This window comes from Notechis scutatus, chromosome 6, assembly GCF_049901735.1.
Source record: "Notechis scutatus isolate UNSWTSFEM ecotype Mainland chromosome 6, rNotScu1.2, whole genome shotgun sequence".
Taxonomy (NCBI): Eukaryota; Metazoa; Chordata; class Lepidosauria; order Squamata; family Elapidae; genus Notechis; species Notechis scutatus.
The window spans coordinates 32,072,044-32,085,305 of NC_142014.1; the positions used below are offsets into that span (position 1 = coordinate 32,072,044).

Consider the following 13,262-nt stretch of genomic DNA (forward strand, 5'->3'; position numbering starts at 1 on the left):
TTTTTCTTCTTCTTCATAAGACGGCTTCTCTGTAACTCCTTGAAGTAAAAAAGGGGTGTGTACACAGAGTCCTTGACTTAACGGCTCATTTTAAGTGACCAAAGTTACAATGGCACTGGAAAAAGAAAGTGACTCACAATTGGTTTTTACGTGCTGTCTTAACATCTGCAGTCAACGGGATCAGAATGTGGAGGCTTGACAACTGACTCATATTTACAATGGTTACAATGTCCCAGAGGGGCTCACATGTTCTCCTTTTGCGACCTGACAAAATCAATGGGGGCACCAGATTTGCTTAACAACCGTGTAATTAACTGCAGTGATTCACTTAACTGGCAAAAAAGGTCATAAAACGAGATTGAAATCAACTTTCTCGCTTAGCAACAGAAATGTTGGGCTCCATTGTGGTTGTAAGTAGAAGATTACCTGTCCACAGGGCCCGTCCTCCCAGTTTTCCTCCTCACAGCAATCCTGTGGTGTAGGCTGGGCTGGGAAAGGGACTCTCCAAGGCCTCCAGAGATCTTCCACAGCTGAAGAAGAACCACGGTCTCCTCAGCCTTAGAGACCAACCAACCCATCACCCACCACACCAGGGTTTCTCCAAATTGGCAACTTAGAAGACTTGTTGGACTACAACTCCCAGAATTCCTTGCTAGGGGCAGGGAGAAGATTACGGGCAGCCTCAGGTGACCGGTGGCTCTCGAGCTCTAGAAGTTCTGCCTGTTGGTCCACCAACCATTTACAAGCAAGGCAAGGAAGATGGGAACTCTTCCCGAGACAAGCACGGATGAAGTCCCAAGAGCTTCCCTTTTGATGATAAAAGAGTTGGCCAAGCCCAAGGCAAGTCAAGACCCAACCCACAGTCTTGGCTGCTAACTAGGTAAAAGTACAGGTTCCCCTCGCACATCCGTGCTAGTTGTTTCTGGCTCTAGGGTGTGGTGTTCATCTCTGTTACAAAGCCGAAGAGCCAGCATTGTCCGAAGCTGTCTTCGTGGTCATGTGGCCGGCAGGACTAAACACCAAAGGCGCACGGAACGCTGTTCCCTTCCCACCAAAGTGGTCCCTATTTTTCTACTTGCATTTTTGACATGCTTTTGAACTGCTAGGTTGGCAGAAGCTGGGACAAGTAATGGGAGCTCACTCCATTATGCGGTGCTAGGGATTCGAACCCCCGAACTGATCGACAAGCTCAGCGTCTTAGCCAGTGAGCCACTGGCTGCCAACTACTCAATGCAACAACCCAGCAGTTCAAGAACTATATAGACTGGAAAACAGCAATACAACTCTTTTATTGTTCCACCGACGATTCCAGTGAACTTGAATTAAAAATATTTTGTGTGTGTGTGTGCGCAGGAAACAGCTCAGCTGCATTATTCGAAGGCAAATTCTCGGTCTTGGGAGTTCTAGGACAGGGAGTTCTAGAACTTCATGAAGGGCACCTGGAAGGGCTGGTCCGAAGCGTGCCTCAGGGCCAGTGCGTAAGCGTACAGCTTGGCATCCACGATCAGGTGCTCCTCGGCCACCAGCTCTACAGAAAAAAACACAAGGACACACACTAGACTCTTTCATCCCTCTGCTGCGGCTCCGTCACAACTGCCAGTCTGTGTGACACCCGCCAGCATGCGTTTTATTGAGCTTTTTGACTCCCAGTAGGCCAACCATGGGTAAATCCAAGAAAAGTTTCAGAAGAAAATAGAATGTTTAATTCAACTACATAGTTTTGTGGCTGCTCAGGAAATAGTCAGGAATGACATGTATCAGAGTCGGCTTACACCCAGGCAGCACCGTCATGTTTACTCCTAATAAATCTTCTTTAAGTTTTGGAATTTCGGCTAGAGACTCATGATTTAAATGGGAGTAACTGCCAGCAGGTTTTGTGGCTCCTGGTGTTTTCTGTGGGAGACGTCTCCAAATGGCTCTTTTGAGTGTTGCCAGCCCCCGCATGAGACAAAAGACATCCAAGAGCTGCCTTCCATTCCGAAGGCCACGGAGGGCAGTTTCCCATAATAACAGGTGGTCCCTGACTTTACAATAGTTTCACTCAGTGCCGTTGTAAAATGGAACGGTCCCTAAAGGAAGGGTTGTAAGTGAAGAGCCACCTGTACCAGAAGCAGTTAGAAAACTGGTCTGAAAGCCATTTGCCAAAAGTTGGACAAAGAGAGTTTCATTCAAACCAAAACGGCGGTGCTTCAGATTTGGTTTCGTTCCCGTTTAGGGAGAGGTGGGCCCTATAATCCTGGCAAAACCGTGAGTTTAATCTAGAAATGACTTGACTGGATAATGTAACCACCGCTGAAAAGGAGGCTCTTGGGGGGAGTCCATCTGTGCAACCCACTCTTTAATTTAAGCATTATTGCAGTAATAAAAATGATGTTATAATCATGCTTTAGGGCTAGAAAAGAAATTGGGCAGAATGGAGCCAACCCCGATAAATTGCCTTTTCCATCGAGTTACTATCCAAATTATTGCTCAAATCTAGCAAAAGCACTTAGACTTATCTATTGCTTCATGGTGCTTTTCCAGCCCTCTCTGAGCAGTTTACAGAGTCAGCCTGTTGCTCCCCAACAATCTGGGGTCCTCATTTTACCCACCTCGGACAGCCGAGTTGACCATGAGCCAGTCAGGATCGAGCTGCTGAATTAGCCTGCAATACTGCATTGTAGCACTGTGCCACCAGGAAGGAGAATGAGAAAGAGAGTAAGGATGGATGGAAGGAAGGAAATGGAACGTAAGGGAGGGAAGAAAGGATTAAAGGCAAGGAAAGAAGGAAGGAAATGGAAAATGAGGGAGAGAAGGAAGGATTAAAGGCAAGGGGAAGGAAAGAAGGAAGGAAATGGAAAATGAGGGAGGGAAGGAATAAAGGCAAGGGGAAGAAGAAGGAAGGAAATGGAAAATGAGGGAGAGAAGGAAAGAAGGAAGTGAAAAATGAGGGAGGGAAGGAAAGAAGGAAGTGGGAAATGAGGGAAGGAAGGAAGGAAATGGAAATTTTTGTTTATTTATTTATTTGATTTGTCAATCGCTTACAAGATAATAGGTATAAGTATATACATAGTTATGAATACATGAAATGAGGGAGGGAAGGAAAGATTGAAGGGAAGGGGAAGGAAAGGAAATGGAAAATGAGGGAAGGAGGGATTAAAGGGGAGGGAAGGAAGGAAACAGAAAATGAGGAAGGGAAGGAAAGATTGAAGGGAAGGGAAATGAAGGAAGGAAGAAAACAGCATAACAGCGTGACAATAACAAAGTTGGAAGGGATCTTGGAGGTCGTCTAGTCCAACCCACTGTTCCAGCAGGAGACCCCATAGCATTTCAGACATCTCTCCAGGCTGACCCTCGCAAGGAAGCTCCAGTTCTCCATCTCAAACTTTCCATACTTCCTTACCTTCAATTCTCTGCATTAAATCGTTCTTTGGCAGCGTAACAACTTCCACAAACTCTGAAAAGAGGGAAAAACAAACAAACCACGGATGTTACAGAGTTGGCACCATCATCCATCAGTTTTCATTCTTATTTATTATTATAAAATGTCACTTTCACCCATTTTAGCCTCGAGAAGGACGCCAAATGCCCTCACTTCCGGTCGCCCTTTATGAATAAATGAGAATATCTATAGCTTGGGGTGGAACGGGGGACGTCCTTCCTGCGCTCTGAGCTGGGTGGTTTTCCTGCAAAGCTTTCATTACCAAGGCAAAGAGATCTGCAGGAATCTGGATCCCGCCCCCAAACCAGAAAGAACCAGGTTTCTAAGTCGGAAACAATTTTATTCTATTCCCCTGATCCCTGTATACAGGTAGTCCTTAACTTATGACTACAATTGAGTCCAACATTTCTGTTGCTAAGCAAGGCAGCGGTTAGCTTTGCCCTGTTGTGCGACCTTTTTTGTCCCCGTTTTTAAGTGAATCCCTGCAGTTGTTAAGTGAATCACACGGTTGTTAAGCGAATGGCTTCCCCATGCACTTTGCTTGTCAGAAGGTCGCAAAAGGGGACCACGTGAACCCGGGACACTGCGCCCATCATAAATATGAGTCAGCTGCCAAGCCTCTGAATTTTGATCACATGACCCTGGGAGGATGCTGCAACAGTCCTAAGTGTGAAAAAGGGCCATAACTTGCTTTTTTCAGTGCTGTTGTGACTTCAGACAGTCACTAAATGAACGTCGTAAGTCAACGACTACCTGTTCATGTCATGCATTATCCACTTACTAATGAAAGACCAATGCACAGGACAACCTCAAAAAATACACAATTTCTTATGGTGAAAGATATCAATGAATGCAAAAGACGAGCAAATTTCAAACCAGACACTGGAACTCTGAAGGAAGTTGAGAAGATTCATCTCAGTTCCCAGCCAAAAAGGAACATAAACCAGGTAACGTACCTCCTTCCTCTGTAGGGGAGAAAATAGAACACAAATGTCACAAAAAAAAATAAGTTCTCGAGTGGATCTGAAACTCTGTGTATATTTGCACAACGGCAGACCCTTGTCCCAAATGGTATAGGGCCTCCTGCTTGAGCAGGGGGTTGGACTAGAAGACCTCCAAGGTCCCTTCCAGCTCTACTCCGCTTCCGAAACCTCTCTCTCCAAAGGAACCTTTCATTTGGGAGAATCCAAAAGGAAAGGAAAGTTAACAAAAGACTCACCGGGTTTTTGTTTCGGCTTCAGATTAACAGGGAGGTCTCCGTTGATAGTGACGGTCGCAATGTGTGACGCACAGTTTGTCAGGCCAGGATCTAAGCACAAAGCTATGGGAAAAACACCGAACGCTCAGTTACACAGAAAATAAAAGCAAGGACCTGCCCTCTAATGGAGTATATTCATGAACTTAGTAACAAGGTCAGCCAATGAGAGCTGAGTTGAGGGCTGAAACTTAAAAGAGGCGTGGTTTATTTCTGTTCTGTGCTCAGCTCTAAAGTGAAAGAGAAACTAACTTGCTTGCAGAAAACCAGAGTTCTGCTCTGAACCTGTAACATGTCTACTTCTGGTTGAGTTTGCTCCACGTTGGAGAAAATCTACAACTGGTATTGTAAAATTGACTTTACATGTTTATAAAGAAGTTAACGGAAGCCTCAGCCATCTGTGTTTACTTTTCTGGCGCTGAATTTACGCTGCAATACTCTGAACACCCTCCTGGATGACAAAAATTTACACATTTTTTTGCACAATTTTTTGCACAATGTCCTTCCCGGGATCTTGAGAAGGTATGCACAGCCATTTCCTTATTTGATCGGCCTATAGGTAGTCCTCGACTTACAACCGTTCATTTAGTGACCGTTCAAAATCACAATGGGACTGGGGGAAAAAGAGACTTGGGACCTCTTTTCACAGTTAGAACCTTTGCAGCAACTCCGTGATCGAAATTAATCAAGGAGAGAAGCAACCTGGAACTTCCTGACGGAGGACAATTAACCAGTGGAACAGCCTGCCACCAGAAGTTCACTGGAGATTTTTAAGAAGAGACTGGACAGCCCCTTGTCTGAAATGGTATAGGGTCTCCTGCTCGAGCAAAGGGCTGGACTAGAAGACCTCTAAGGTCCCTTCCAACTCTGTTATTTGTTATGCTTTCCTTCCTTCCTTCCTACCTTCCTTCTTTCCTTTCTTTTCCTTCCTTCCTTCCTTCTCCATCACTGGAGGCTTTTAAGAAGAGACTGGAAAGCCACCTGTCTGAAATGGTACAGGGTCTCCTGCTTGAGAAGGGTATTGGACTAGAAGACCTCTAAGGTCCCTTCCAACTCTGTTATTTTGTTATGCCTGTCTGCCTGACTGACTGACTGACTTCCTTTCTTCCTCCTTCCTTTCTTCCTTCCTTCCTTCTCCATCACTGGAGGTTCTTAAGAAGAAACTGAACAGCCCCTTCCTTCCTTCCTTCCTTCCTTCCTTCCTTCCTTCCTTCCTTCCTTCCTTCCTTCCTTCCTTCCTTCCTTCCTTCCTTCCTTCCTTCCTTCTTTTTCCTTCCTTCCTTCTTTCTTTTTCCTTCCTTCCTTCTCTCCTTCCTTCCTTCTCCATCACTGGAGGCTTTTAAGAAGAGACTGGACAGCCACCTGTCTGAAATGGTACAGGGTCTCCTGTTTGAGAAGGCGGTTGGACTAGAAGACCTCCAAGGTCCCTTCCAACTCTACTCTGCTTCCAAAAACTGTTTTGTCTACCTTTTCAACCTGTCTAGCATGTTATCACCAACTTTCTCCTGTCAACAATACCACTTTCCCGATTTAGCAACATAATCACCCAGATTTAATTGGACTAATTAAGTGTTGTTAAGTGGGTGGAGACCTTTAAGTGACTCAATGGATAGACTCTTTCCAGGAGATCTGCTTCTAATCCTGCTGGACCTCTCAGTGGCAAAAAATAAAATTAAAAAACAAACAAACCACTTAATCTTTCCCCTGGTACAGACAACAAAGCCAGGAGAGCCCATGGCTTAGAGGTTAATACATCTATTTAATATCCTGTTTTCCTGAAAATAGTATCTACCCTGAAAGTAAGTTCTAGCTTGATTTTTACATGTGCGCCCAATATAAACCTTACCCCCAAATTAAGATCCTGCCCACTCTAGAGTGGATGAGTAAAAATTAAGCTAGGGTGGGGATAGGGTGTATGTGAAGCTGCCCTACTACTTACCTGTGGACAGGTGTAGCCAGGCCTCACACACCTCGACACCTGCCTGGCCCGCCCAGCTGGCCAGGCTTTCCTCAAGGCCTCTGGAGCTGATAACAAAGCTCTGGATTGATCCTGAGCTCTCTTATCAGCTGCAGAGGCCTTCAGGAAAGTCTTGCCGGCTGTAGAAGAAGTTCCTGAAGGCCTCGGACAGCGAAAAGGAGGCCGGGGGCGATGCGCGCAAGTGAGGTTAGTCAGTGGAGGACTTCCCCCCAAAATAAGACCTGCTGTCTTTTTTTGCTGGCAAAATTTTTTTATAAGACTGGGTCTTATTTTTGGGGAAACATGGTATATGCAAGGAGCCTGGGTTCAAATCCCAGAAAGGGCGTGGCTAGCTGACGAGAGCTAAATGGCTTGAAATAGATCCAGATTAGCCTCCCTTTATTTGTCATTAAAACACAAATTCAACACAAAAATAGTTTGTTTCAAAGGCCCCTGGATTGGGGCTGGAAAGTGAAAGTGGAAGCAGCATGCTCCATCCCCTGATTGGGTAGACCAGGTTGCCTGATTAAAAAAACAAAACCAAACCCCAAAACTCATAGTGGCATAGTATTGCTTGGGAGGGTGTACAAGTGTTGGGGACTCTGAGTTATCGTACAACGGTTCTGCTACTACAGTGTTTCCCTGAAAATAAGACCCAACTGGAAAATGAGCCCTAGCATGATTTTTCAGGATGCTTGTAATATAAGCCCTACCCCCCGCCCCCAAATAATCTCAGAGAGTACCAAGGACCGCATCCATCCTCCTTTCTTCCTCTTCTTTTTCAACAGCGAAGGCAAAACTCAACAACTACCTGGAGAACATTCAAGGATGTCCCCTTTATAACCCGTTTCTTCTTCCAGTTCACGTAAGGCAGCCACCTCGGGAGTCTCATTGATATCAATTAGACCTGTGATGCAAACAGACAACTCGAGTTACAGCCTGTTCTCTCAAAAAGAACGAAAGGGACAGGAGAAAGAACAAGAGAACCAGAAAGAGAAAGAGAGAGAGAGATGGGTGAGTTGAGGTGAGGGAAGGGCAGAAAAGGAAAGGAGAAAGGGAAGGGAAGGAGAAAGGAAAGGAGAAAAGAAAAAGAAGGAAGGGAAGGAGAAAGGAAAGGAAAATAGGAAGAGAAGGAGAAAGGAAGGAGAATGGGAAGGAAAGGAAAACAGAAAAGAAACCAGAAAGGGAAGGGAAGGAGAAAAGAGAAAGGAGAAAGGGGGAAGTGAAGGAGAAAGGGACGGGAAGGAAAAGAGAAAGGAGAAAGGAAAGGAGAATGGGAAAGGAAGGAGAAAGAAGAAGGAAGGAAAAGAGAAAGAAAAGCAGAAAGGGAAGGAAAGGAGAAAGAAAAGGAAAGGAGAATGGGAAGGGAAGGGAAAGAGAATGGAAAGGAAAGAGGGAAGGAGAAAGGAAAGGAGAAAGAGGGAAGGGAAGGAGAAAGGAAAGGAAAGGAGAAAGGAAAGAGAAGGAGAATGGGAAGGGAAGGAAAAAGGAAAGGAAAATGGGAAGGAGAAAGGAAAGGAGAATGGGAAGGGGAATAGGAAGGGAAGGAGAAAGGAGAAAGGGAAGGGAAGGATTTTTCATCCCAGTTATGAAGCCGGAAGAGCTCATCCTTACCTGCAGGGAATTCCAGGCAAAAGGCTCCAATGGGAGGCCTGAATTGCTTCACCAAGACCATGCAGTCGTAGTGGAGAGTTCGCTGCAGCACCGGAATAACAGCCACACCTACCAGCCCAAGAAAAGAAGCGGGGGGGGCACATGATTGCAGACGCGCCAACAGCTGGATATATTCAATACACCTCGATACCCAGGGAATCCAGAGACGACCTGGAGCATCTCGTGCATTGCAACAGTGGCCTTATTGCTCTTGGCTGGCAAAGGTCTTGGTTTGGGAGTGACCGCTTGCTCTCTTTAGATCTAACCTACTTCACAGGAAAAAAAAAAAAAGCTTTCTGGAGGTCCCCCCAACCCCAGTGAATCAAGGGCAAAAATTAATATGCTTTTGTCTACAAGACAAACCCACATTTTATTAAAATGCATTTTATTGCATCCCTTGTTGAAGGAACTTCGAGATAACTTAGGAGGCTCTCCCATTTTTCCCAACCTCTTGGGGCGTGGGTGCCGCCAGGTGTGTGTGTGTGTGTGTGTGTGTGTGTGTGTGTGTGTGAAGAGCCCAAGGAGCTTCTAAAATGAGTGTATACCTGAACCACAACCTCCCATAGTCTCAGAATTACCCTCCAAGATTGCTCTGCATTGCTACCTTGGTTTGAACTTTGAAGCACTGGGGTTTCAAGTTTCTGTACCCCCAAGTAGCCATTTCCACCTCCTCGAATGCCAGAGGAGACTTTGCAGAACCTTCCCAGAGGAATTTGAGAGCGGAGTCTATCACAAACCCAACGTTTAGCCAGGAACATGCACTGAACAGGAATGTCCACAGAGCCGATTTCCCCATTTGCACTGATTTGTGTTCTGGGTGGCTCTCTGAACTTGGTTGTTTTCTTGCAGACGTCTCATTACCTAACTAGGTAACACCATCAGTGTCAAAAGGGAGTGGGCCTGGAGGAGGAGGTGGACTGTGGGGTCCTTGGTGCTCTCTGAGCTTGGTTGTTTTCTTGCAGACATCTCACTACCCAACTAGGTGACATCATCAGCGCTAAGACAGATTTGTTCTTTTTTACCTTGTCACCTTGTCCAATTTGCTCATTCAGCAATAATTTTTTTGGGGGTGGTTTAACCCGCATAGTAAGGAAAGTTGGCTTACCATCGGCAGAACCCCCTTCTTTCCTGGTAGTACGTTTTACCGATTCCCATATTCTGTTAAAAATTACAAAAAGAAGATAAAAATCAGAACCCAGGATATTATTACTTTCAAAAGTTGTTAATGGATAACATCATTTTGACCAAATTGATTGTGCTTTTTTTTTTCTTTGAAAAGTTTCATTTACTTTATCTAGTTTTCTAATTTATGTATGTATGTGTCTGTCTGTCTGTCTATCTAATCTATCTATTTAATCTATCTCTATCTATTTCATCTATATATTTTATCTATTTCATCTATTTAATCTATATCTATTTTATCTATCTATTTAATCTATATCTATCTAATCTATCTATTTAATCTATCTATATCTATTTTATCTATATATTTCATCTATCTATTTAATCTATTATCTATTTCATCTATCTATTTAATATATCTATTTTATCTATCTATATCCATCCATCCATCCATTTATTTACCTAGGTTTTTTAAAAAAAATTCCTTTCCTTTATCGATTTGCTTAATGAGCATGCCACTAACTTAACAACTGCAGTGATTCCCTCAATGACTGTGGCACAAAAGGGCGTAAAACGGGGCAAAACTCACTTAACACATGTCTCACTTAACAATGGAAGGTTTGGACTCCATTGTGGTCATAGCCGAGGACTGACCGTGGTTCTTAGTTCATAGACTGAATAAAAGACAGGATGGCTACCTTGTTTGACCAGTTGGATCAACGTAAGTGGTTTGGTCCAGCTTCACCCATTTTCTTTGAGTGATGGTCTGAAAAGAAAAAAAGCATCAATTAAATCAGGGGTCTCCAAATTTGACAGCTTTTAAGACTTGTGGACTTCGACTCCTATGGCTGGCTGGGGAATTCTGGGAGTTGAAGTCCACAAATCTTAAAGTTTGGAGACCTCAGCTATAACGTCTTCAATGCAAACCAAGGCCACTGACTTGAAAAGCATCTCCAAGCTTGCTTACAAAGCAGTAGCTCATATTTTTTTCAGTGAGAGTTACTCTCTTAACATGGGCAGAATGATGGTTTCATCAATGTTTAGACATGTTCTAGGAAGGCCACTGGATGTTCATTAGGCTGTATACCCACCTCGTAACCTCTAGACAGTCCATTGCAAAGTCATTTTCTAAGGTCCAAACTCATATTTCTAACAAAAAGTAGGATTTAAAGGCCACTGAATGTAGAGATACATTTTTGCTGCAGCATCTGAAAGGGCTACGTTCACAGTGGAAAATAGAGGTAGCCCTCAACTTACAATGGTTCGTTTAGTGACTGTTCGAACTTACAACGGCCCTAGAAAACCTAGGACTGTTTTTCACACACTTAACAACCATGATCTAAATTCAGAGGCTTGGTAACTTGTTCCTATTTATGACGGTTGCAATGACCCATTTTGCAACCTTCTGACCAGCAAAGTTCCAAGGGGAAGCCAGATTCACTTAAGGGTGACTAACTTAATATCTGCAGTGATTCACTTAACAACTGGCCAAAAAAGGTGGTAAAATGAGCCAAACCCCCCTTAACAAATATTTCACAGAAATGTTGGGCTCAATTGGACTTGTAAGTCAAGAACTACCTGTAGCACATTTTCAAAAAAGCAAAACAAAACTCTCCAAAGAAATTAAAAACAACTTTGGTGTTTCTTGAACCTCACATTGGTCCCTGGCAGTAAAATGACCCCACATTAAACCCCACATTACCTCTTCTTTGATGATGGTCTCTTGGGCAGATGTTAGATCTTCCGGAGATGCTTCTTTTTCCATTTTCAGGGAATGTTCCTTTCTCCTTCGCGGGACAAAGTTCACTTTCCTACAAACCAAAGTCAATATTTGCCATTCGCATAATGTCTGCCCCATTCATCCTTTCCATGTTCAAGTTGACAAACCAGGTCTTCAGCAAATATTAACAAAGATGAACAAAGCGTGGTCTGAACTCAAGTGAGGAATGTCGGTTGGATGGACGGGGGGGGGGGGCTTGGGGGAATTGTCAGACAGTTTGGCCTGATCCGGTCGTGATCCTAAAAAGAACTCGACTGATTACGAGCAAATATGTTGCTCAAAGAAAGCAGAGCAACAAGAGGGCAACATGCATAATTCACATGCAAAATTAGAAGTTGGGATTGCCATTTGGCGACTTCATGAATTTCAACCCCTTTCGATCCATTGAATCACTGAATCGGAATAGAGCTGGAAGGGACCTTGGAGGTCATCTAGTCCAGGGGTTGCCAACCTTTTGGACCTCAGGGACCACTGAACTCATAATTTTAAATCCCGCGGACCAGGGACCCTGGGAAAATCCCAACAAAATTCTGTAGGAAAATCCTCCACCCTGTTTTCCTACCGATTGATCGTTCTTTATTTGGGATCACAGGATACCGTCTCCAGCTCCGTTCTCAGGGGGAGAGAGAGAGACTTTTGCCTTCATGCAAGGAAAGCAGCAGAAGCCGCAGAAGTCTTTCTTTCTCTTCCCCCAAACTCCGCCAGAAATGAGTCTTTGCCGGTGCAGGATTGTGGAGCAGGAGGACTTGCAGGGTCCCAAAGACTCATTTCTGGCAGAGTTTGGGGGAGAGAAAGAAAGACTTTTGCTGCTTTCCTTGTGTGCAACCAAAAGCAGGAGAAGAAAGAAGTGGAAAGAAGCAGCCCGGTAGCCAGGCCAGGCATGTGGGGCAAGTTCCCCCCTCCACCCATTCCCCCCTCTCGACTACCTCGTGTTGTTCGCAAGGCAAGCAACGCAAGCCTTATGTTCCCGCGGGTCATATGGGTGGCGCAGCTTGTGCTCCTGCGCAGCCTGCATTAATTGCTTTGGGGGGGGACATTTCTCTGCGGACCATCAACATTTTCTCGCAGACCACCAGTGGTCCCTGGCCCACTTGTTGGCAACCACTGATTTAGACAGAGATTATGTGTGATGTCTTATCATTATGTATGATATGTTTTCCTTCCAAATCAGCAGGAAACTGTGCCAACTCCTTTCAGCAATCAGGGAGAGCCTACTACAGCTTAGTCCTTGACTTACAATGGGTCCTTTAGCGACCGTTCCAAGTTACAACGGCACTGAAAAAACTGACGACTGTTTTTCACACATTGCAGCACCTCCATTGTCCCGTGAGCAAAAACTCAGGTTCTTGGAAACCGACTCATATTTATGATGGTTGCAATAGCCCAGGGTCACGCGAATCCCCTTTTGCGCCTTTCTGACGAGCGAAGTCAATGGGGGAGCCAGATTCACTGAACAAAACCGTGTAATCAACAACTGCAGTGATTCCCTTAACAACAGAGGCAAGAAAGGAGGTTGTGAAACGGGAGAAAACTCCAGTGAACAAATGTCTCACTCAGCCACGGAAAGGTTGCTTCAATTAAGGTCGTAAGTTAAGGATGGCCTATTCCAGGAGTCTGCAACCTTAAACACTCAAAAGAGCCATTGGGGACCCGTTTTCCCGCCAAAAAAGAAAACACCGGGAGCCACAAAACCTGGCTGGGCGTGACCAACTCAACGTCACTCCCACTCAGTCACATGACCCACCCACCCTACCACGCCGGTGGTGGGATTCAAATTTTTTTACTACTGGTTCCGTGGGCATGGCTAGGTGGGAGTGGCCATGCGACTGGGTGGGCGTGGGGTTTTTTTGCAGTCCCCCCTCCCCCCATTTTTTGGGCCTTCTGGGCCTCAGGCAAGCCTCCTGGGGGAGCCGTTTTTGCTCCCAGAAGGCTTCCCTGGGGCCCAGGAAGGACAAAAACAGAGCCTGGGAGGGGTACGCAGTACTACCGGTTCAGTGATCCATGCCAAATCCTTGCTACCGGTTTGCCTGAATCAGTGCAAACCGGCTGAATACCACCACTGCACCACGCCTAC

At 45.1% G+C, this 13,262-nt stretch overlaps 1 protein-coding gene across 1 annotated transcript; it reads right to left on the reverse strand.

Annotated features, from left to right (window-relative positions):
- Positions 1-1,270: 1,270 nt before the first annotated feature.
- NUDT5 (nudix hydrolase 5) lies at positions 1,271-11,184 on the reverse strand. The gene is made up of 8 exons (XM_087967913.1): positions 11,111-11,184; positions 10,107-10,174; positions 9,392-9,444; positions 8,248-8,355; positions 7,445-7,540; positions 4,630-4,742; positions 3,383-3,434; positions 1,271-1,528 (listed from the first exon to the last, which is right to left on the reverse strand). Exons 1-8 carry the CDS (start codon positions 11,171-11,173, stop codon positions 1,419-1,421), a joined length of 663 nt encoding a protein of 220 aa, XP_087824039.1. The 5' UTR covers positions 11,174-11,184; the 3' UTR covers positions 1,271-1,418.
- Positions 11,185-13,262: the final 2,078 nt, after the last annotated feature.

Coding starts and splice junctions, on each gene's coding strand:
- NUDT5 (XM_087967913.1), bottom strand. CDS start 11,173: ATGGAAAAAGAAGCATCTCCGGAAGATCTAACATCTGCCCAAGAGACC. Junction 10,175..11,110: donor AGACCATCATCAAAGAAGAG/GTAATGTGGGGT, acceptor TTTTCTTTTCAG/ACCATCACTCAAAGAAAATG. Junction 9,445..10,106: donor GATCCAACTGGTCAAACAAG/GTAGCCATCCTG, acceptor AATTTTTAACAG/AATATGGGAATCGGTAAAAC.